The following is a 22,320-nucleotide window of genomic DNA, read 5'->3' as shown; positions in this document are numbered from 1 at the left end:
GACTTATGACACCAATATTCTTTTTTTTAAAAAACTGTAATTATTATTAATCGTAATAATATGATTATTGACAATGACGCGGCTATGTGCACATTAAAACACCTTAATCCGTATCTTACAAGACCAGCTTTTTCTTTTACATTATATACAGTAGCTAAATATTGTATTATTTCACTTTGCAATATAATAAAACTATTTATATATTTATATATTTATATATATATGTCTCGCGTATGTGTCCGGCTCGTCGTATGGGTCCGCATTCATGGTCACATGTGGACGCGTTCAACGGTTATGTTCTTTTAATGAGAAATTTATCGTTATCGGATTCTTTTTTCTATGCTTAGCGTAAGTAAGAAACGATTTGAAATAAAACGATTTCGCTTTGCGGGCGTGCTCTCTCTTTCTTTCACTTTCACTCTCTTAATTCTCATTTCTCTCCTCTTTTTCTTTGTACAACGTAATAGGCTCCGCTAAGGCTCCGTTTATCGTCGACAAAATTCTCTTTTTCTCACTTTCATTCTCATTCTCTCGCTTCCTGGCTTCCAGGACACGTAACGTTATTTCTCTTCCTCAAAATTTAGGATTCTAACTATTTTTTAATATATGGTATTAACATTCCTTTCTATCCTAGAACCAGTCGACATTGAAACGATTAAAATTCACGTGTTGATATCAGCCTTGCAACTTTAATCCTCTTATTTACAAATTCACTGTGACGAATGGTATTGTTTTTTGTTTATTTTGCTGAGTTTGAGTAGCACGATCGATTTAAATATAAACATAATTGCTGCATGAAATCGATGATATAAATAACAAAAATGTACAATATCAAATGTAAGTCACAAGATTGACAACGTTGAGCGGGACACCGTTTCTGGTACACATGCATATCGAAACGAAACGATCTATATTTGAATGAAGGACAGAATATTTAGTTTGCAATGTTTAAAAATTACGCATTTATATAAATAAAGGAATCTTTGAGCCAAAAGTAAAGTTAACAAATTTAGAAAGTCCGCCTCCAATTTTTTAACGGCGTTGATTAAGCAGTGAAACACTTACATGAGTAGACAGAGAATTCTAGGTATTCGTAGCATATTGCACCGCCATTTTCTACAGAAATTTATTACAACTCATAAATACGCTGTACGTTGATCTTTCTATTATATATTCATAAAAATTGTTGCAACTTGAGATCGATATCAAGCTACCAGAAAAAAAGATTTACAAAAAAATTCTTTTGCACTGTTTTTATCGATCACGATTCCCTCATTATCATTCGCGGGGATTTTATTAAATAAGATCCCTCGTAAAATCGATAAACAACGATTAACAAGATATTAAAAAAAACATTACGAGGTATTCGTACACGTTAAGAAAGCGTTTCCGTTACGTTCTCTTGCGCAGGTGTTGATATATCAAAATTCATATAAAAACGAGTACGATTTTGAACGTCCTAAATGAACACGCGCTCAACATCATGGAATGCGAGTGCGGCGCGTTAGAAGTTTTGCAATCTGTGATAGTGTTCCTCAATAACTTAAAAGATGTAATAATCAACAACTTAATAAAAAAATGAAAACGAGAATAGAACACGTTTTCAGAATTCGACGTGTGGTTGTAGCACAAAGAATCATTCGCGTTATATTTCTAAAGGGACAATATGTACATAATATATACGTGTGCGTAGTGTTGTACACACACATACATACTTAAAATATAACATTAAACGATAGAGAACTACAAATACACAGGAATTATCATTAACGTGAAGAATCTCCGCATTACATACTTGTAAAAAGTTTGATTTTGATTCCGAATTGTTTCGATAAGCGGAACGGGAATTCTCGTAGTGGTATTAATTAATAACAAAGAAGGAGAACAGAACGATAAGTACGCAATAGCGGACGTAATGATATTTGCTGACTGGATCTGGGATGAAAGTACACTGGTCCGCGCAGAGAAATTCCGTCCCCCGGGATTCCGAGCGAATAAGTCACATTTTTTCATTATTATTTTCTCATTTAATTAATTAATTGCCTTTCCTTTGCACTCACAATGTAGGAGGAAGCGGAAGTTACGTAATACCAGCAACAGGAAGAAATCTTCCGCTGTTACCAACCGTGGCGGAGTTACAAACGAGGACAAAATTTCTTTTTGCAAAGAGAACGCAACACGATCCAGATTTGGATTTCGCAGCGACCATATATAGGGAGTCCGACCAAACTTTTTCGCTTAAAACATTTTCCCAAGTTTCAGAATATTTCGTGAAAAATTTGTTTGAAATTACGGGGCTGCAATTTGTCTACATCAGATTCTACAATATCCACTAATATTTTTCACAAATTTTAACTGCAAAAATTATTTTGCGTTATCGGTTAAAGAATTTATTAAATAAAAAGATTATATTAATAATGTTCATTAATTTTGATTTAGTTTTATGTATTTTTGTTAGAATTATAAAACACCCATAGTAATGATGTATGATTTCATTAGGGCCATAAAAAGATGAAAATATTACGATGTTTAGTAAAAATATTGAGGGAAAATATAGGTCACTCTGTTCGTATTTTTCTTTAATGATCTTATTTTTGCATACCGTCTGCAGATTTTAAAAGACTTCATATTTTTAGGTCACTGGACTTCTCTTAGAAGCTATTAATAAATGTACCAATAACTAATTTGTCATATTCTTTAATAAACTATGCATTAGTCTAAATTTAAAATGTCTTCTCAACGTTTTGCTTAACAAAAATTGTATGCAAACTTGGTGAATATGTAAACACTAGTGTACATGTACACTAAGGTCTCGACTTCTTAGAAATAAATTTAAGTTCGTTGAAGGCTAATAGATTATTAATTGGTACAATAGTTGCACATGTAACAATGAACATCACAAATTGTAATACTAAGTAATGCTTGCATGAATGACGATTTTAAATGAAAATCACTTTCTTTGCGTAAAAAATATATTTAAATATATCTTTCCGCTTATCAAGTGTTACTTTTTTATAATAAAAACGTTGAATTTTATTTAAACTGAAACAAAAAAAGTTTCAGAGGTTTGATTTTCGTAAAACTTGTTAGCAATGGTGTATAGAAGTTAAAATATCTTTTAACGAACAAAATTCATTCGTTTTATGTATAATATACTTATTATCAAATAGTATGAAAAAATACTGTGTTAAATGAAAAACAACAGGGTGACCTCAAGTTACCTTTGACGTCTATTCTGCAAATAAATACGCAGTGGATACAAAACGCGTTTGCATACTCAATTCTTTTATAATATGTATATACATTGAAGAAGACAAAGAAATGTACAACGGAGTATATCGTTTCGATGCTTAATGCAGTCGAAGATTAAGTTAAAAAGTTTTAATAGTATAACAATTTATAAAATTTGCAAAAATTTTTTTGTACCCGCTGTGTACTTATTACATAAAACTTCAGAGGAAAAAGTGTACTACATTGCAAGTACAAAAGCTTTTAAAAAAAATACCGAACTTGGGGAAAGTATTTCGGGCAATAAAGTGAGGTACAATGCATCCTCTTATAGTCTATTAAAATAACGAAATGTCCATGGGAATGAAATCCCCTAATTACGCAGCTGTCTCTGAGGGAATTGAATGTATTTCAACGCAATTCGACAATTATATATATATATAAATCTTTCAAAGTAAATACGTAAAAACCATAAGAAGAGCGAACGAACTATGTATAATGCTATGTATAATATATATATGTATATATACTATCGTATAAAAACATACTTCCTCTATAGAACTTATTTACACTAAATAAAAATAAATTATTAACATTGTACTCGGTGTAAAATATACTTTTTCATATATATAATATATATATTATATATAAAAAAAAACAGAACGATGTTCTGACGATTAAGATATTATATATAATATCAAATGAATTCGTAAAAACGATGAAGAATGCATGTGTTATACGGTTCTTACGAATTTGCTTTGAACGACGTAGTTGACGCTGCGTGTATTTATGTATATTTATGGGATGTCTTTATGGGCAACTGCGTAATCGTGGACGACTATTGCGATTAGACTATGCGGATTCATTGAAGTTTTGCATATTCCACTCCCGCCGTCCTTGTGGCAGCTTTCTAATTTACAAAATATCAGATGATTCCACAATTAATGTTATTTTTCTAATCTCTTTACGTAAATCAAAGTGTCAATATTGTGACAGAAGAAGTCTGAATTGGTCGATACATGGATCTTAATGATATGAGTTGAATAGTTAAATATATGAATATTAATTTTTCTAAATCTAAAAATAACATTAGAAACGACAGTATTTGTGGAATTATCTGATACATCATTTACTCGAATTACTCCGTCCGATATACACGTATTTGTTCTACCGCTTTCTTTTACACTATCTGTTATTACTTCCCTTTCTTTCATCTAGTGTAAAATTACGAGAGACGGCGTCTCATCGAGGGAAGGGAACCACTCGGATAATATTAAGCGGTTTAATTAGGGGGTTACCGAACGTTTCTGCACGGCCCAGGACTGCCTGGAAGATCGGACCGCGTGGTAAAACACAGCCATCACGTAAGCTTCGCACTGATTACAAAAATTTCTCGCGCGCATTCACACTCTTCAGACGCATACGCTCACTCAATCATTCTTTCATCTCTGTCTCATGGACTTAAACTAAATACAATCGTAGATTACAAGTATATACAATTAACTAGTTCTTACTGCGAAGGGGCTGACAAGGCCGTGTACGAAGTGCTCTCTAGAATCCTTTTACTTGTTTTAACTTTTCGCAATTACTTTGCATTTACATAGGAGTAGTTACCCAACAGTAATCTTTAAAATGCCTTTACTACCATTGACAGCACAAATAAATATTTTTGTTTCAATCGAAACCATAACATCCTTTTATTGCTCGCATTTTGGAGATTGTATCTTGCCTGTGATGTAACTTTTTATGATACATATGTTATTATTTTAAAAAAGTTTCTAAAAAATGATATTCGGTAATAAAATGTGCCATTTTTCAGCAAGCTTATTTTATGTCAACTCATTTAATTGCTTGAGATAATGTTATTTTCTTAGAAGTATTACTCTATTATCCAAAATGATGATGTTTTAAGCATTTTAAATTCCAATGTTACATGGCTACTTTGCCTATAATGAACTTCACGATTGATAACGAGATTCTATTCTGAATATTATTATATTAAAACTTATATGATTGTATGTTGTGTAGAAACGATTCTTGTAAATTTTGTTATTAAAAATGTTGACACACAAACATATTGCGAAGATATATATGCTTGAACAGAAGTCTATAATATAAAAAATACGATTGTTTCTTTACAATGTTTTTACTGTACCGTTATTGGTTTTGTTGAATTTCTAAATGAATGGACCTATTATGTACAACACAAAGCTATTGCAGTTTTCGTGGATTTTTTAGAGAGATCATCGTCAACGGCCTCGACCGGTTCTTCGTCTGTTCTTTCGCAAATGGAAAAACACAGACATTTCGTCGTCATCGTCGCCGCCGCGAAATGGCACGCCCGTTTCGTCTCTCGAGTATTGTTAAGAATAAAACCGGATTCCTCGAGGAGCATAGGTTCTTCGATAACGTCGGAGAATGTCCTTTGTAGCGAGTCCGAAACGAGTATATCTTAGAAGTTCCTATCACCTTGTTTCCTTTCACCAAACTGAACGTTTTCGGCCGCCGTGAGAAAGTGAAGTCTGTGTAAAAGATGTTCATTCGTAATACAGTGAAATTAATAACGATTGTATTTCTTCCATATAAGTCAAATTAAAAGACATGTAGAATAAAAAGGTTTTGCAAATATTACCATCAACGTAACGTTAATAGTTATTTTCTTATTAACTTCGTAAAATCTTGCACAAAATCATAAAAGGTATCGCATTGCAAGCTTAGTGGGCACTTGATAACATTTCTATTCTTCGATGATTCCATATTTCCCCATGTTTTAGGCGTTTCTTTTCACTTAACTATTATTTATAAAGCAGTTGTGTTTCTTAAAAATATTGCTTAAGTATCATTTGAATTTCAGGTACCCGAACGGGTGCAGTGAGTTGTGAAAATTTTTAATGGAGATGTTATGTATGTTAAACTAAAAATTTCAAAATATTATTACAAGCACGATGGTGAATTTTACCTCTAAATTTAATACTACAAAGTGTTTCTATTAGTTTGTCTTATGTTGATTGCTAAGTTGGACCATAAGTATCTTCCACATATGACAAAAAAATGCATTGCCCCAGGAAAAACTGCATGGCCTATCCTATGTAAAATTACCAAATAAATACAAAAACAATATATTACTAAGAAGAGAAAGTATGCAATAAAATAATATTAATTATAAATTATCTTTTTGAATGACAAGTTTTAAAAAGAAAAATGGAAGTTATCTATGATTGAACACTGGTATTTTAATAACCTTTTATCTATTATTTATGTTATACTTAGAATGAATATTTTACGTCTGATTCGTTTCAACCTTTCGCGATGGCTGTTTCATCGTACTTATAATATTTCGAAATTCTTGTGGATAACTTACATATCAAGTTAGAGAAGATAGTTGCGAAGATAAATGGTAAGAAGTCGGAAGCTGTTGGATATAAGCAGACTGCAAACTAATTAGGGCCTTTCTATATGATTAATTTCTTGCCCAAATACTGGATAATCTGTAAAACATAAAATTGTAATTGTCAATGATTTTTATCGCCAATAAATAATTAAATTCGATTCATCTTAATCTCTTAAAAAGAAACACGTTCTACGTTTTTCCACTAAACCAACAACACGTTTCATCGATTCTAGAGTGTCCTAGAATTAATACAACCAAAAAGCTGATGAATTCATATGAAAAAAGCTGTTAAAAAAAAATTAAAAGTTTGTGGACCACTTCAAACAGATTTCATCGACACGAGCACTGTATCAAGTTATGCCAAAATTAAAAAGTTTGTTTCATATAAAATCACTGACAGTTCTAAAACACTCCCGACTTAAAAATTAAAATATTCTTCATCTACCTCTATGAAAAGAACCATACCTCATGGAACGCATTTCTGTCCCCCTTATCACGGCGGCGCGTGCGTTCGTATCGCTAGCAACCGCGGTCATAATTGCATATCGAGTCTGTTTTCGACGTTAACAAAATCGAAGTTAAACGAGCACCGTGTCCTCTTGCTCCATTACTCCACGAGTATCATTAATTATCACCTAACTTGGCATCCTTGCGGTATACTAGTCGCGGCAGGACACGCGGAGGAGTCTCTTTGCACGGAATTGCTATTGCTCTCCTCTTCTTCTTCTTCCTCTTCTTCCCTGGAGGAATCCTCTTCTTGAATTTTTACGGGTCGATTCCTCGTTTCCTCATTTGTTGCTTCAGGACTCTGCTTCTCCGTCGTTGAACCGGATTCCTCGCCATGGACCGGCGGGCCTTTCAGCTCATAACCCTCCTGACAACGTGTTAATTTTAACCTGATGGGCGTAACTTTGGCCGAACGAACGTTCCTGGGCGCACTTCCGCCAGTATCTGGATCGGTTGGCTGTTTCTCCTCGATGGTCGCAACCACCGCCGGATATACTGGTTCATCCTTCGCCGGTTCCGGTGGCGGAGGACCCACCCTGCTATCAGTCGGATGCCGTTCCTCCTCTTCTTCCTCCTCCTCGTCGGTGAGTAAAATCGGCAGTTCGTCGGGTGAATCATTTCCCTTGCCTAATCTGATGATCAGCTTCGGCGGAGCTGCTCCACCTTCCAGAATTCGTACCCTTGCTTCCTTTCTACTAGATTGACGTTTCTTTCTTTTGCCATTCTTATCTTTTTTGCTCTTTTGTCGAACTTTCTCATCGTTGTCGAAACCAGCCATGATCATCCGCCTGAATTTCATACTCTCCCTACGTAACTCTTCTATACTCGGTGTGCTGCTAGGAATACTACTTAGCCGCTTCTTTGGCGGTCTGATCCTGGTTCTGTCATCTTGGCCGGTCTCTTGACCACCGATTATACTGTTACCGAATTTGATCTTTAGCTTAGGCGGACCGCTGTTCGTTGTGGTGGTCGATGTAGTTGTTGTCGTTGACCTACCGCTGCTGCTCTGCCTTCCTCTACGGCGATCCGCGTTTACAACCGGAGTGTTTCCGCTAGAACTGGCACCGTTGGTAGCACCACCTCGCCTTCTTTCTACATTGCCTTCTTCTTCGTTCGTATCCAGGAACCCGGCGGGTCGTTCTTTTCTTCTCTTCTTTTCCATGTTCGCATCGACCACCGCTTTATAGTCTTCTCTAGTTGGTATGCTGGTCATTGACGCAACAGCTTTGGGTATCGTGATCACTGTACGACTGATAGGTGGTATGATAATTGGTGCGGACGTCGCCAAATTTCCGCAACCTGGCTCGTCCATATTCATGTCCTGGGAACAATACTGTCTGAGCAACTCCTTCTTTCTCATTCGCCTGAGATTCGACGTTCCGGAAGCCACGGAAGCGCTGGTAGCAGCCGGAGCGATGATTACAGGTGCCTGTTGCGCTAACGGAGGCACCGACGAGGCAGGAACGTAATTTGCGTCGAGGAATGGACCTTTAATCTTCACCTTCAGTTGGTTCCGCGAGTCTGTCAGGGAGACTTTATTAGCATCCGCAAAACCGGAAGATGAGGCGTCGATGCTGGCGTCGAAGCTTGGCTTTGAACAGTCTTCCTGACTTTGTTTTCCTATCAACGCAGACCTTAGCTCCTTGTCCAGGTCTTCCTCGATGTCCGGAAGCGTGGGATCGCTCGTGGAAACGCTGGTGAACGTACTTAAGAAATGATTCTCGTAGCTTTGACCGTGTAACGTGGAAGAACTGGACGCATCCAGAGCGGAATTGTACGTCCTCATGTCGACGGGACCGGGGATCAGCGGTAAAACAGTGTCGAAGCTTTGTCCGACGTTCGACTCGTTCTCCACAACGCCGGAATCATCGTGGCCGGGAGAACAGGAAATTCTCCTATCTTCCAGATACTTTCTGCTGCTTCCAGGACTGGAAAGTCTTGATTGAACACTTTCAAGAACCACGACGGTCGAATCTCTCCTCTCGACTCCAGCAGTCGCTGCATCAGTTGACTTTTTCCTCTCTCTCATGGTGCGTAGATCAGCAATGTTAGCTTCACTGGTGGAATCTTCGTCAGAATCGAAGTCGTAGACCGTACCGACTAGTTTGTTTTGAATAGAGTCATCGTGTTGTCCAACGGTTACGCCGGAGACCAAAGCGAGACCCGCATTTTGACTTCTACCTCGTCCTCTGCCTCGTCCGCGGCCACGTGGTCGATAACTTGAATGCTGAGCGGAGCTCTTAGCACTCCTGCCTCTTCCCCTTGCACCGGGAACACCTTTCGGAGTTTCTTGCCTAGGTGACTTCCCTGGAGATTTGCTCTGCAACGATGTAACTCTTGCAGAGGTTCTAGTAGGCTTTGAGGGTGACTTCTTCCCTGGGTGCTGGACCTTAGTGTCGGTTAAAGCTTCGGGTATAGTCTCGACAATAGGCTCGGCAACGTGACTCTCGGGTGGTATAGCGTTTAAGAAATTGAGAGGCAAGGCCGGCGCATCGCTAACTTGCGTTTGTTGCTGTGCCCTATCAATGGTGTCTGTCGGCGGTGGTATTTGCGGAGGTGGTGGCGGAGGCGGTGGTGGTGGAGTGGCTATTTTAGTGGGTGAAACCATGGCGGCTGTGAGAGCCATATTGTGCGAGGAAGACGTGAACGCTGCAGTGCAAGGTGAAGCTTGGAGGTTCAACGAATCCTCTAGAGGCTTCACATGTGGCAACAACGATTGTGCCGCTGGAAAGGCGGCTCCAAACGCAGGTGGAAAGAGGGCAGTCCCGGGCGATGGGTATGGCAATGGGGCGGCACAAGACTGAGGCGGAAATAGAGACACAGGACCTGTACCGTAGTTCGAGTCTGTGTAATAAGTTTGTTCGATTGAGCAGGGTGGAAAAGGCATTCCTGCGACATTCTTATACGGCGGAATGGAATGATCCTCGGCAGAGGAGGCAGACGTGATGGACGAAGATGTGGATCTACGGGAGGGCAGAACTTGACTCTCTGCCCATCTGGTATCTGGTCGGCCATTAACATCGTTGTATGGAGAATTCTGATCGTATTCTTGTTGTCTAACAACATCTTCTTCCTTTTCCATCGCTCTATCCATTATCTCTGTTGCCTGATCGTCTTCGGACGTTGGTAATTCTATAAGATGCCTAATACCCATAGGATTCTCCTCGGGTATTTGTTGATCTAATATTGTCCTCTCGTGCGTCTCGCGTTGGCCATGAAGTATAGGGTGCGGTTGCTGAAGAAGATACTGCTCTTGTAAAGTAGTCGCATTTAAGTGTGAACGCGTTAATGATTCGCCATCTTGAATAGATTCGTTAGAGAATTGGTGATTGCCGTATCGATGATTTTGTGTTTCCATGAGAGCATTCAGGTGTTGGACATCGGTAGGTTCGAAGCTATTTGTGCTCGGTGGGACCCACCTCTCGTCGGTCTCCGCACGATCAAGCTTCGATCGTTCCACCAGACTGACCTTATTTGTTTCTCGATCCTCCTCGTAGGCCGTGTATCTGTCATTGGTACTGGAGTAGCACGTTTTCCTCTTTTCGTCTATCGTGTCTTTACAGCTACTGGGACGGGCTTCGTTAACAACTATTTCTTCTTCGGGTATTTCAACATTATTTTTCACTTCCAAAACCGGTGACTCAGTAGGTTCCAGAATCTTCGTTTCCTTTTCCGACTGTAAGCTCAACTGCTGCTGCAATTGCGATTGCTGTAATTGATGTTGTGGCGGTTGTTCAAACACCTTCTCCATCGGTGGTTCCTCCTTCTTTATTTCACCGTCCACAGGTACTGCTTCTAATTCAAACTGACTAGAATTCGACTTCTTTGAGAGTTCCATGCGTAGCTTCTCTACAAGATGAAGAGTTTCCCTAGCACTATCTTCTTTCGAGTCCTCCTTGAACCACAGCTCACTATTAAAGGAGAAACTCAGTGGCGCCGATCGTTCTTCCGGATCTCTGGATATACCGAATCCGTCCTCATTCACCATCTCCTCGGTCAGCATATCTTGATCAAAGTCAAATAATTCTGAAACACTTGGATCCTTGCCATGCTGTGGCGAGAAAATTGATCGATTCCCAGATTTCCGTCTCTTCTGATGATCCTTTTCAACAGTTTCAACTTTTTCTGAAACAATCTTAACGTTGTCCTCTTCTGATGTTTCCTTTTGAAGATTTTCTTCGACAGGGACAACTTCCATGGTCGGTGGTTCAATAAAGTTCTCAAAGCTTTTCTCAGATTTCTTCTTACCAGATGGTATTTTTTCTGGTTGTGGCACCTCTACAATATCTTTCTTAATAGACTCTTCCTCCGGCAACTCTTCTGGTTTTGTTTTTTCGATTACAGTTTCAATTTCTGTAACGTGATTTTTACGATCTTCGTTTTTGATAGTTTCCTTTATCTGTGGAAGCTCTTCTATGATTTCTTTCTCTTCTTTTTCTTCATCGATAAGCTTCTCGAGCTTCACCTCCGAATTTTTACTTTTCGATATTTTGTCCAAGTGCTCACGTTTCTCTAACAATTTATCTAAACCTCCAGTCCTCAGCGATTTTTTAGGACTATCCCTCTCGGCCCTACGTTGTTTCATCTCTTCTTCTAATATATTCACGGCCTCTTTGCTGCCTCCAAGTTTCTTAGCTTTCTTGTCTTCACTTTTGAAGGAATTCTCGGTGGTTTCGTTAGACTTCTCTTGCTCCACAGTCTTCGTTTCGTCCTTTCTACTCTCCTCCTCGCCTTTCTTTTCAATTTCCTTGACTTGTTTCTCACTCACCCGTTTCTCCGACTTTTTGGTCGTTTCTTTCTTTTCATCCTTCGCGACAAGTTCGATTGGTTTTCGCTTCCTGCCCTCGGGTTTACCCTTGTTATCTTCTTTTCGAGGCTGGGACTGTTGTTTAGCAGCCTGATTCGACTTCTTGGCAGGTCTGGACCCAGAAATACTTCTTGCCCCATCATGATCTCCAACCCCAACGAGCAGATCCTCATTAGCCTCCGTTCCCGCGGTTGGTTGTTTCTTGCTGTCTCTCTGATCCTGCTTCTTTGCCTCCTGTTGTTGTGGTGGTTGTTCTTGTTGTTGCTCTTTAGAGGTTCTACGAGGTTCCTCTCTCTCAGTAGGCGGCTGAAACTCTGGTCCCCGCCGCCCGTCGGAAGTTTTAAGCTTCTTCTCGGGCAGCTTCTTAAGTTTCCGCCCTGAGACTGGTTTTCTTTCGGTTTCTCGTTCCGGTGATGCTTTAGCAGGTTGTTGTTTTCTGTTTGTCGTGCTTGAAGTTATTGTGAGCCTATTCTTTGTCCTGTTTCCGGCATCACTTTCAGAGGAAGTCGTGGACGAAGAAACGTCCTTTACATCAGTGGAGAGTCTTCTATGAGTAGGACTCTCAGAATCACTACTACTTTCTGTTGAACTGCTGCAACTGTTGCTGCTACTGCTACTGTCGCTATTACTGGAGAGCGCTGACTTCCTTTCACTAGGTTTCCTTGGTCTTCTTGCCCGTTTGTCCTTGGACAGTACTTCTTCTTTCCTCGAAGAAGATTCCTCTTTCTTCGAGGATAGTTCTTCTTTCCTTAAAGCTTCTTCTTTCCTCGATGAAGAAGAAGATGATGAAGAAGAAGATGACGATGACGACGAAGAAGATGAAGATGAGGATGACGAAGATGACGAGGAAGAAGACATTTCCTCCTTTCGTGAAGGCAACTCCTCTTTCCTGGTCGATGAAGTATCATCTTTTCTAGCTTCCTTTCGTTTGCCACTTTCTGGAGATTCTTTTTTCCTTCCATCGAGGGTTTCTTGTTCCATTTGCTGTTGTGTAGGCTTGCTGCCTAAACCACTCTTAATGTGCTCGGCAGCCTTCTTTGCAGCTTGCCTCTGTGGAACATACGCTAAGATTTCAGTTCCATCACCGAATTCTTTATCGAAGTCATAGACATCGTTATTCTTAACCTCTTTCGGGGGTTTACTTTCTTTTTGCTTCTTGCTGGGGCTCTTTTCTTTTGGTGGTTTAGAAGAGGAACATTTGGATGCCTCTTCTACAGGAGACTTTACTGCTTCTGATGGAATTTCAGGTACCGGATTTTCTTTCTTACTTTGTTGCGTACGCTGCATAATTTCCGAAGCTTTCTTTGCCGCTTGTCTTTGAGGTACTATCAATGGTGTAGGTATATACTCTTTCTTTTTAGTACTGACTTTATTTTGATTCTCTTTGTTCTTTGTCCCAGTGTTATGGTACGCAGTTTCTGTGTGTCTAGAGTCTTTAATAAAGTTTTTCTGAGAATTCTTCGACAAGTTCGCTGCGGAGAATTCTTTAACTGCTGCTTTAGTAATTAGAACTGCTGATGAGTGAGACGTATGCTCCTGAGAGTCTGAATCGGTGTCTGAATATATTGCTGAAGCTGTAAGGTGTTTCGTCGTCACAGCATTTAAAGGCAACAATTCGTCACTTTCGCTGCCAGAAGCACTTCCTAATTCCTTCTCCATATGCTGAAGCGTGTGTGATCTACTATTAACGAGTTTCTCATTTTCACTGTTCTCTTTGAGCAACTTATCCGCATGTTGACCGCTCTTCTTAGTCTTTCTACGCGATAGCTTCGGTTTCGTTGATACGTTTGTCTCGTCTTCCGTGCTTGAATCACTTTCCATCTTAAGATTTTTCTTCTCAGTTTTCACTTTTGTCGCATCCGTCTCACTGCTACTAACAGACGATAGATCACTACCATAGAGGTTCTTTCTACGGACAGAGCCGTTGAAGTATAGCTTTTTACTAGAGGCACCATTGAAGTCCTGCTGTTGTTGCGATTGTTGTTGTTGTTGCTGTTGCGCCTTTTTCTCGTCGCTAGTCGGTGATTCTATTCCAGCAATCCTGGCAACAATCGTGTCAAAGTCATGAGTATGGTCCTCAGAATCGGGATGAGAGTAAAGACGGTCGTAGATTGATGGACCATGATTAGCTTCCATTACTGCAGCCGCAGCAACCGCCGGTAATGGCGGGCCAGACATCACCATTGCTTGCTTATGGAAAGTTTGCTCTCGTAATCTGAGAAATGATCGACAGAGTTTTTCTCTTCTGCCCACCATGTAACAGAGATTGCGAACTCGCTCTAGATCCTGTCGGAGTTGAACGAATGTTCTCATCTTTTCGAGATCAGCTGCTTGGCCTTGATTACGAGATCCACTTCCGGAAAGCTCTCCACAGCGTGGTGCTAACAGAGGTTTGTTGTGACCAGCCTAAAGATTTAAAATAGTAATTAATTAAAATACTTTTTATATGATAAAAATTGTTACTAGCTATACAAGCATAAATTTAAAAATAATTAAGTTTGGAAATGTAGTTTTTGAAAAAACAAATTAAACAAATAATTAAAAGCGACTTTTCTAATGAATTCATCAAAGATTCAAGTGTTACTTACTCTTCTCTTAAGTTTCCAATAATTATAAATGTAGATAATGCCTTCAGGATCCACATCCAACTGTTGTGTAGCAATGTCCTTCAAACTCACGTGTTTGTCAAATTCTGCTTCTATTTCTTGCAATCTAATACATAAAAATATCTCGTTGATGGAAAATATTTTAGTAAAAAATTAAGACGAAACGGTAATAGTATTACGTACTTTGCAGCGCGTGCTTGATTCTTTTCCTCAGAAGTCATGTCTTTCCTTTTGCGTCTCCTGGATTCTGCATCCTCTGAATCTGATCCTGCTTTATCTGCTCCGCTTCCTATACTGCCTCCAGCTCCTTGAACTTTATCTTTTGCATTCGTTCTACAATGTTTCTGGCAGTATGACTGTAAATTGAACATTTACATTTTCTTTCTAAAACATTCCCAAACTTACTAGATTTTGTTTAACTTCTATAGTCACTTTGTTTACAGTCTAGAAGCATCTTAATTTGTTTTAATATTATTATTAAAAAAAAATTGAATTAATGTTCTCTACATCTTTTCTATTTTCTAATGCATGCTTACATTACTAAAATGTATTTAATTGTTTTACTACAACATTGAAAAATAAGATTAAAGTACCCTTAATTTTACTCCATCATCAGCCATTTCATTTTCAATGATTGCCTTCATCTGCAAGCCATATTTGAAGGCACATGTCACATGATAAGCCGTTTTGCATGTTTTTATGCTACATTGGATACAAGCACCGACCCTTTCTCGACACAACACACATATTAGGGCCCATCGACTTTGCTGTAATCGAAGGTTTATTTTATTAATATTCATTTATCCACTATTTAAAGAGAAATATTTCGTCTTTGCAAGTTTCCGTATGCATGAGTAAATATGTATGTACCGGAATACTGGATATTTTAGTGATAGGTTCCATTCTTTCTACACAACCAATGCTGACTTCTGGGATCCATAAAGCACAAGAGACATGAGCCCACTTTTGGCCACTTCGAGTACACTTCATAGCACCACCTTTGTTAGGACAGAGAACACAATCTGGTCGTTGACTTAAAGAACAAGTTCTACATAACCAGGAACCATCTGGTATTGAAGTAATCCCATAACAAGCTTGATGCACGCATATGTTGCAGCAGTCACAAAATACCATCTCGTTTCCTTCTTCAGAATCAGGCTAATAAAAAACAAAATAAACACACATTTTATTTGACAGTTATTTTTTTTATAAAAGTTCGTTGTATTGTTAAAAATGACTTACAGATCTGCAGACATCACAAATTACATTTTCATCATATTCAATGCCAAGACCTTCTTCATTTTTAACAATAGTCTGTATTATTTCCCAACAACGAACTTCCAGTTCTTCTATCACGCGTTCCAGTTGCGACTCCGTGATTGGCAATTGCCCAGCCTAAAATATAGTTATTAACATAACTTTTTAGATTATGTTTTAGAATATTTAACTAGATTGTATAACTTATACATTTCATGTATTATAGATTTATCCCTAAAGAGAAATTTAATATGTGCAACCATAATGGTTTAATAAATATGATAATTACATGGATTTAAGATCTTTTAAACGAATTAGTAATTAGTTAATGTGTAAATAGAAAAATTATCATATAAACCAAATACAGAAAGTTAAATAAACTACTTCTTAACTGTGTTATTCATACTTATCTAGAAACAGTGAACTTTAAATGTACCTGTGCGCGTTCACCATTTAATACATCCAACCAAGCAATATCAGTGTCATCAAGGTCATAAGCACAAGCTTTCTCAGCTCGTGCTGGTGTTGTGCTTAAATGATGATCTTCCGAGTTAAAGTAATCGTCACGCGATATCCTTACGAATTTCTTAGGTCTATGAAAGCATTATTGACAAAGAAAATCATTAACACTTGTTTACAAAAAAACATAAAATAACATATTTAATCTATTTACAGTGAGAGTCTGCTTAATTTAAATTAATTCATCTTTAAATATTTTTTTCATTAGAATTATGCTCTATATATAAGATATAATTTTGAGCATTTTTAGAAGAATTTAATGCTGAATCAACAAGCAAAGGACAATTTTATCAAATTTTATATATTATAGAAGTATAAATTGCAATTCCATTACTGACCTACTTTTTCAACTATAGTAAAATAATGAAATTATTGTTCACGCATATATATTTCTAGAAATCATAATTTACATCATGTTAATTGTGTCTAATGCAAAATTGTTACATAAAACTATCGTAGTTTCTTTACATTTTACAGCTTCATTTCTATAAACCAATTATATAGGAGTATATAAATTATATAAATTATATAAATAAAGGAACTTACAGCTTAAATTCAGAGTGCTGCTTTACAGGTGCTGCCTGCGTGATAGTGACTGTAGGTTCAGGAAGGGAATCTGGGTTGACAGGTACTTGAACACCTCTTTCCCATTCTTGTTTCCACTGATCAGTAATGACCCAATATTCATTGGGACTTAGTGGTTCACTGTCAGGTAATTTCATCGCACTGATCAAATCCTTACGAAATAATTCTGCTGGAGCCTCAGCAGAGGAGCGATTGTATATACTAGAGATTTTGATGTCACTAAGAGGTCTGGGGGTCCAGGATGCCCCTCCTTGACTGGACGACGCCATCGTCTCCTCCTCTTCTGAGGGCCCCATGGTAGCTGCCAGCGACGACGAACCCGTCGCTGGACCCAGCCTACATTTGCGCCTTTTGATTGCGCCTGGGCAAGACGCCAAATCATTGTCGTTTCTGTTTATTCGTTTGCCTCGCTGTGCCATTCTACTATACCAAGTGAGCTAGCGGTATGTGGCACGTGCAGGTGAGCCGTGCACACCCTAAAAAATTTGATTTCCTTTCACACTGAAAACTATAAAACAGAGAAAGTAAAAAAAACAAAACTTTGATTTAACTACTCACTACATAGTTGTCCATGTATTTATTATCTAGAAATTGGATTCCTCTCGGAGCTGTAACAAGAGGAAACAGTTGTCACATATATCTCATTGAAAACAGGACATAAAAAAGTTGAGTCAAAGCTTATTCACAAAAATAAAAACAACTAAGCTTAACACTATACACAATTATCTGTGTATAATTATCACATTTTAAAAACAAAAAGATATATATAACACATTTTACTATTTAATAAAAGTAGTATATGAAATATAACTAAAACATACTAATACAACTAAATAATAAGTTGAAGTTGCAACAAAATAATATATAGAATTAAGTATTTGTTTATTACATCATGGGAATGAAAATAACTAATTATTTTCACAAAAACAAATGAAAATAGCAAATCTAATTAGTGAGAATAGCATGTAAACAAAACATTGATGTGTAGCGTTGAACGTATAGAACAAAAAAGGTAAAATGCATCTACTTAATCAGATTTCATGTTAACCACTTGAAAACAAGATGTTTAGATCTAATAGAAGTTACTGCTACAGAGTTGAAAAAGCTAAACTATATATAATAACTGGTATTTCACAGTGATCACAAGTGCAATACACAAAGCATTCCTTCGCAAAGTGAATCTACAAAGATACCACTCTGACTGAGAGATATTTAGTAACACAGGTACACAATTCTGCAAACTGGCACACAATAAAAGATATGATATAAGATTTCTAACGACGTAAAAGTTGTTCGAGCATAAAAATTGGACAAAAGGGCCGATGGTATGAACCGATTGTATTGCAGGGGGTCTGCGGCCGTTGATCCTCGATGGCCGCCGCGGAGAGGTTATAAATGGGGCAGTCCAGCAGGAAGAGTTATAACTTGAACGAAATCGTTTATCCGTAACGCTATAAGGCCCCGAGCAGTTGCAAAAGCACAAGGGTTTTGGAGAAACTGGTCGCCGTGGCGGGTGGCATGTAAACATTGCGACGGAGTTACTCCGCGGCGACGCTCGAGCGGCGCCGAGGCTCGACCGTGAAGGATAGCCGTAGGACTTTCGATGACTCGACACGTGGAAGTCGAGACTCGCGGTCGAGAACAGACGTTTAGAAGAAGATCGGGCGGAGAGTCGAAAATGCTCACGGGTCCATTGGGCTGGTGGTGCTCCTGCTGGCCGACAACATTGACAATACAGATGGCGACAGGCTCGACTCGCACACGAATCTCGGCACTCAGGTATACACATCTGAACGCACACGTATGTGAATTCGAATGCACATGCACACGAGTGTAAGTAAATACGCACACGCGACGTGAATGCACAGGTACGCACGAACGTGAATATAACACAAGCGCACGGTATGGATACGAACACGCGAGCACAAGTTCGACACGCACACGCAAACATGAACACGCACGCGCGCAAGAGAGAGAACCAGAACGTAAGAGAGAAAGAGAAAGATATAGATGGTCGGAAGGCAGTAAATGCCTTATTATTGATCTATCGACGGAGAGGGTGATTTCGCGCGCGATGATGCACGTGACGAATAATAGCCGGTACGTTTGATCGTGAACGATCGAATTATTCTTCGATCGGTAGCTCCGAGATGGCAGTAGTCCGAGTACGCCTCTGTCACGGCAGCCTAACCAAGATGTCCTCATTAGCAATTCGAGTCGCAGCCGCGACTAGCTCGATTTTACTCACTTCGTGGGCCGAGGGCTCCTGCTGAGCACGCTCGATGCCCTCAAATAGCCTCCGTAAGGACACCCGATGGCTTTCTTCCTCGCGCGGTGCACCGAATCGATATTATATTTACATTAATGTGGATACTGCTGTTTGGCGCCATCATGCCTAAAAAAATAACTGTCTGAGCGCGGAGTCACGTGACCCCGCGAGAACACGGTGAGATCTTGCGATTGCTCTTATCCGCGGCACGGACTACCAGCTGCTCTGGGGACAGAGCAGAATCAAAAGCTCTGACAATTTCACTAGATGTAGGCTCACACTCAAACAATCGCTTATATGTCTGAATTTTAGGAACAGCTTGTGAAAATAATAAGTGAACACTATAAATAACCAACCTTCTCATTATTTTCATAATATGCGACCTTTTAATATTTGAAGTATAATAAGTGTGGAGATTCTTTACTGTGTTTAACGCCTCGTATAATACTTCTCTGTTGTATCAGAATTCAAAAATAGAAAGGAGAAAGTGGTATTATTAATAAAGGAAGATTTTTACGATAAGTAAGTAGCAATGTCTAGGGTTTTCCTTAAGCAGTCAAATCATTTTCAATAGATCACGAAATAACTGAAAGCATTACAGGTAACTGAACTGAAATTTCATCAATATCTTGCGCTCTCTTGTGATAGTTTCCTGTACATACAGAATGAAAACAAATTAGTGTTTTAATGCATTAATAACGATTTATACAAATTTACCTAACAGACTTTAAATTCATATCAATAAATGCATTTTAGTAAATTATTTTATCTTGGTCATGATTATTTATTCTTGCTTTTTTAAAAACACGTTTGGCATCTTAAGAGGGTGGACTCTGTGGTAACGCGATAAAGGTAAATGTCATTTTTACCGACAAAATGATGGTTTTACGGCCCCTAAGTTTTTGTCCTTATAATAAGAATATTTTTCGATACAAAATGTATCATTCGAAGAAGGAAGTAGCACGCGTAACTTACGAATTAAGAATATTATGCAGATATTTGATAATTGAAATCTTAGAAAGTAAATCAAAAATTGATGGTTCCAAAGTCATGGAATTCAAGTATTCTTATGCCATTAGATGAATTTTCTGGGTGATGTCATGAGTCACGCGCATTGCTTCGAACCTTCCTCTTTCAAATGATTCGTTTCCCATAGAAAAATATTTTTATATAAAGATAAAAACTTGAGAAGCGTTTCAACATAGTTTTGTAGTGCTAAAAATCGCGATATCGATAATGTGAAACAAGTAATTTGACATGTTTAGTTACACTAGTGCTCATAAGGTGGCGCCTAAATAGAAAGACTGTCGACGTGGAATCGGAGGCAGATGCAAGCTTAGATTGATGTTATGTCGGATGCGTATTTGCTCATCGGCAGTATACGTTTGTATGTATAATTTTCATACACATGCAAGTACAGTAATAGAACCTACTCCAAACTCTTTTTTTATTTCCAAAGTTGACACATACATTCCTTTCATTTTACTGTGTATCCAATCTGCTGTGGATCTTGTCTCAGGAGTGAACTGTCAGCCAATCGGGGCAACGAAAATTTCTATACCGATACTTGCTACGCATCAAGCTGCGGCCTCTAAGTATTATTTGAAAATGCAATGAAATTTATATACTAACTGTGGAAATTTTATACATTATTATGTTATACAAAAAATAAAGGAAAATTGGCTAGGAAATATGATAGATATAACATATCATATCTGAGAAAGTTTTTAGTAAATACTATTATATTTCCAAGATAAATTTTTGCATTCAATTTTCTTCTTGCAACCTTTTCTCCTTACATTGTCTTATTAGCTAAGAAGTTAACGTTTAAAATGATTAAAAATATAATTTCAGTTTTATAATGTAATATAAAATTGAGAAGCTATATTACTGCTCCTTTGTCTATAATTGTCTTCATTTTTGTTTTTAAAATTCACAAATATTAAAACATCATCAAACAAAACGTCTTTAGAGATGTATAAATGTTTCAAAATTGTCTAACTTATTTGTAGCATTTAACATGAAAAGTGTCTTAGAATGATCGGAACAAAGAAAAATGATATTTTTAAATAACTTTTATATCATAAGAGTATACTTTTATCATAATTTATAGTATGTAATTATAAGTTCTCAGTAGTAATTTACAATAATTCCAATTTTTTAATAATAATTCATAATAGTTATCATTTCTCACCAAATTTTTTATAATAAACATTATTTTGCCACCGATTTCAAAGTAATCGAGGCATCTTCCCTCCGAATGTAGCATGTTCCCGCCGGACGTAGGCCCGAGTAGCTTTACAATGTATTCATAGTAATTTATACCGGTATGGTGGCCGCTACCTTTTTAGGTAATTTCGTTCATACAACACATACGCGTGTGTGATGTTGGCAACTATAAAGGCGAACCGCGAGACAAAGAATCGTATCTCGTTGACGCTTGAAATACACTTTCAATTTCGATCCCACGGCATTTAGGGAGACACTATGTATCGTACAATGTAAGCGGATGGGGAATCATGCACAAATGAAAATTTAAATTTTTACATTTTTCAATATAGTTTTATAAAAGCATCAAGATACATTGAGATAAAAATGTGTTCAAACTCGAGTATAATTAGACATTTTTGATTGATAAGTAATGTTATGAAAAATTTGTAATATTTTTTTAGAACATCTAAATGATATCGTGTTTATGTAGTTCATTCGTAATACTTTTATGAAAATATATTGAAAAATGTGAAAGTTTAAATTTTCATTCATGCGTCATTGTCTATCTGTTTGCACTTTATGCCGTTAGCCAGTCGCTGGGTCTTTAATATCCATGACTCGTTCGGCAACGCATGCTATGATATAAACTTTACTAGAAATAAAAGTCTCGACCTCCATTTAGTAAGGGAATTGATAGGTGTCGATTTGGACTATACTTCGTATTATATTTATTTCTTTATGCTGTAGTACAGATAAGCAATCTTCGACTCTCCAGTTTCTGTTCGCATTTGAATATCTCAAAATTATACTGACTCTTTCACATCTAGCATACATATAAAAATATCCACAAAGATAATCGAGAACTGAAATTGAGAAATTAGATATTTGTAACATAATTTTTATAATTTTTCCAAACTCGTTTATCACATAATATTTGTAT

At 37.8% G+C, this 22,320-nt stretch overlaps 1 protein-coding gene across 4 annotated transcripts; it reads right to left on the bottom strand.

Moving 5' to 3' along the window:
• Nucleotides 1-57: 57 nt before the first annotated feature.
• Rno (PHD finger protein rhinoceros) lies at nucleotides 58-19,286 on the bottom strand. Of its 4 annotated transcripts, none has more exons than XR_013495028.1 (11): nucleotides 19,149-19,286; nucleotides 17,459-17,508; nucleotides 16,862-17,376; nucleotides 16,233-16,389; nucleotides 15,782-15,934; nucleotides 15,410-15,697; nucleotides 15,133-15,306; nucleotides 14,723-14,895; nucleotides 14,522-14,645; nucleotides 5,861-14,339; nucleotides 58-5,750 (listed from the first exon to the last, which is right to left on the bottom strand). XR_013495028.1 is itself a non-coding variant. In XM_078193245.1 (10 exons), exons 3-10 carry the CDS (start codon nucleotides 17,317-17,319, stop codon nucleotides 7,251-7,253), a joined length of 8,616 nt encoding a protein of 2,871 aa, XP_078049371.1. In that variant the 5' UTR covers nucleotides 17,320-17,376; nucleotides 17,459-17,508; nucleotides 18,587-18,673; the 3' UTR covers nucleotides 58-7,250. The 4 variants fall into 4 exon arrangements, 1 of the variants encoding a protein (XP_078049371.1); XR_013495027.1 differs by having other exon boundaries at nucleotides 58-6,716; nucleotides 7,085-14,339; XR_013495029.1 differs by having other exon boundaries at nucleotides 7,085-14,339.
• Between the last annotated feature and the right edge of the window lie 3,034 nt (nucleotides 19,287-22,320).

This window comes from Augochlora pura, chromosome 10, assembly GCF_028453695.1.
Source record: "Augochlora pura isolate Apur16 chromosome 10, APUR_v2.2.1, whole genome shotgun sequence".
NCBI classification, from domain to species: Eukaryota; Metazoa; Arthropoda; class Insecta; order Hymenoptera; family Halictidae; genus Augochlora; species Augochlora pura.
The sequence above is the reverse complement of the archived record's forward strand: the minus strand, read 5'-3'. Positions and strand labels throughout refer to the sequence as shown.

Excerpts from the sequence above, each read along its gene's own strand:
- Rno (XM_078193245.1), bottom strand. The coding sequence starts at position 17,319 with ATGGCACAGCGAGGCAAACGAATAAACAGAAACGACAATGATTTGGCG. Across the intron at positions 16,390-16,861 it reads CAGCACTCTGAATTTAAGCT|ACCTAAGAAATTCGTAAGGA; the intron begins GTAAGTTCCTTT and ends ATGCTTTCATAG. Across the intron at positions 14,340-14,521 it reads ATTGGAAACTTAAGAGAAGA|GCTGGTCACAACAAACCTCT; the intron begins GTAAGTAACACT and ends TTAAATCTTTAG.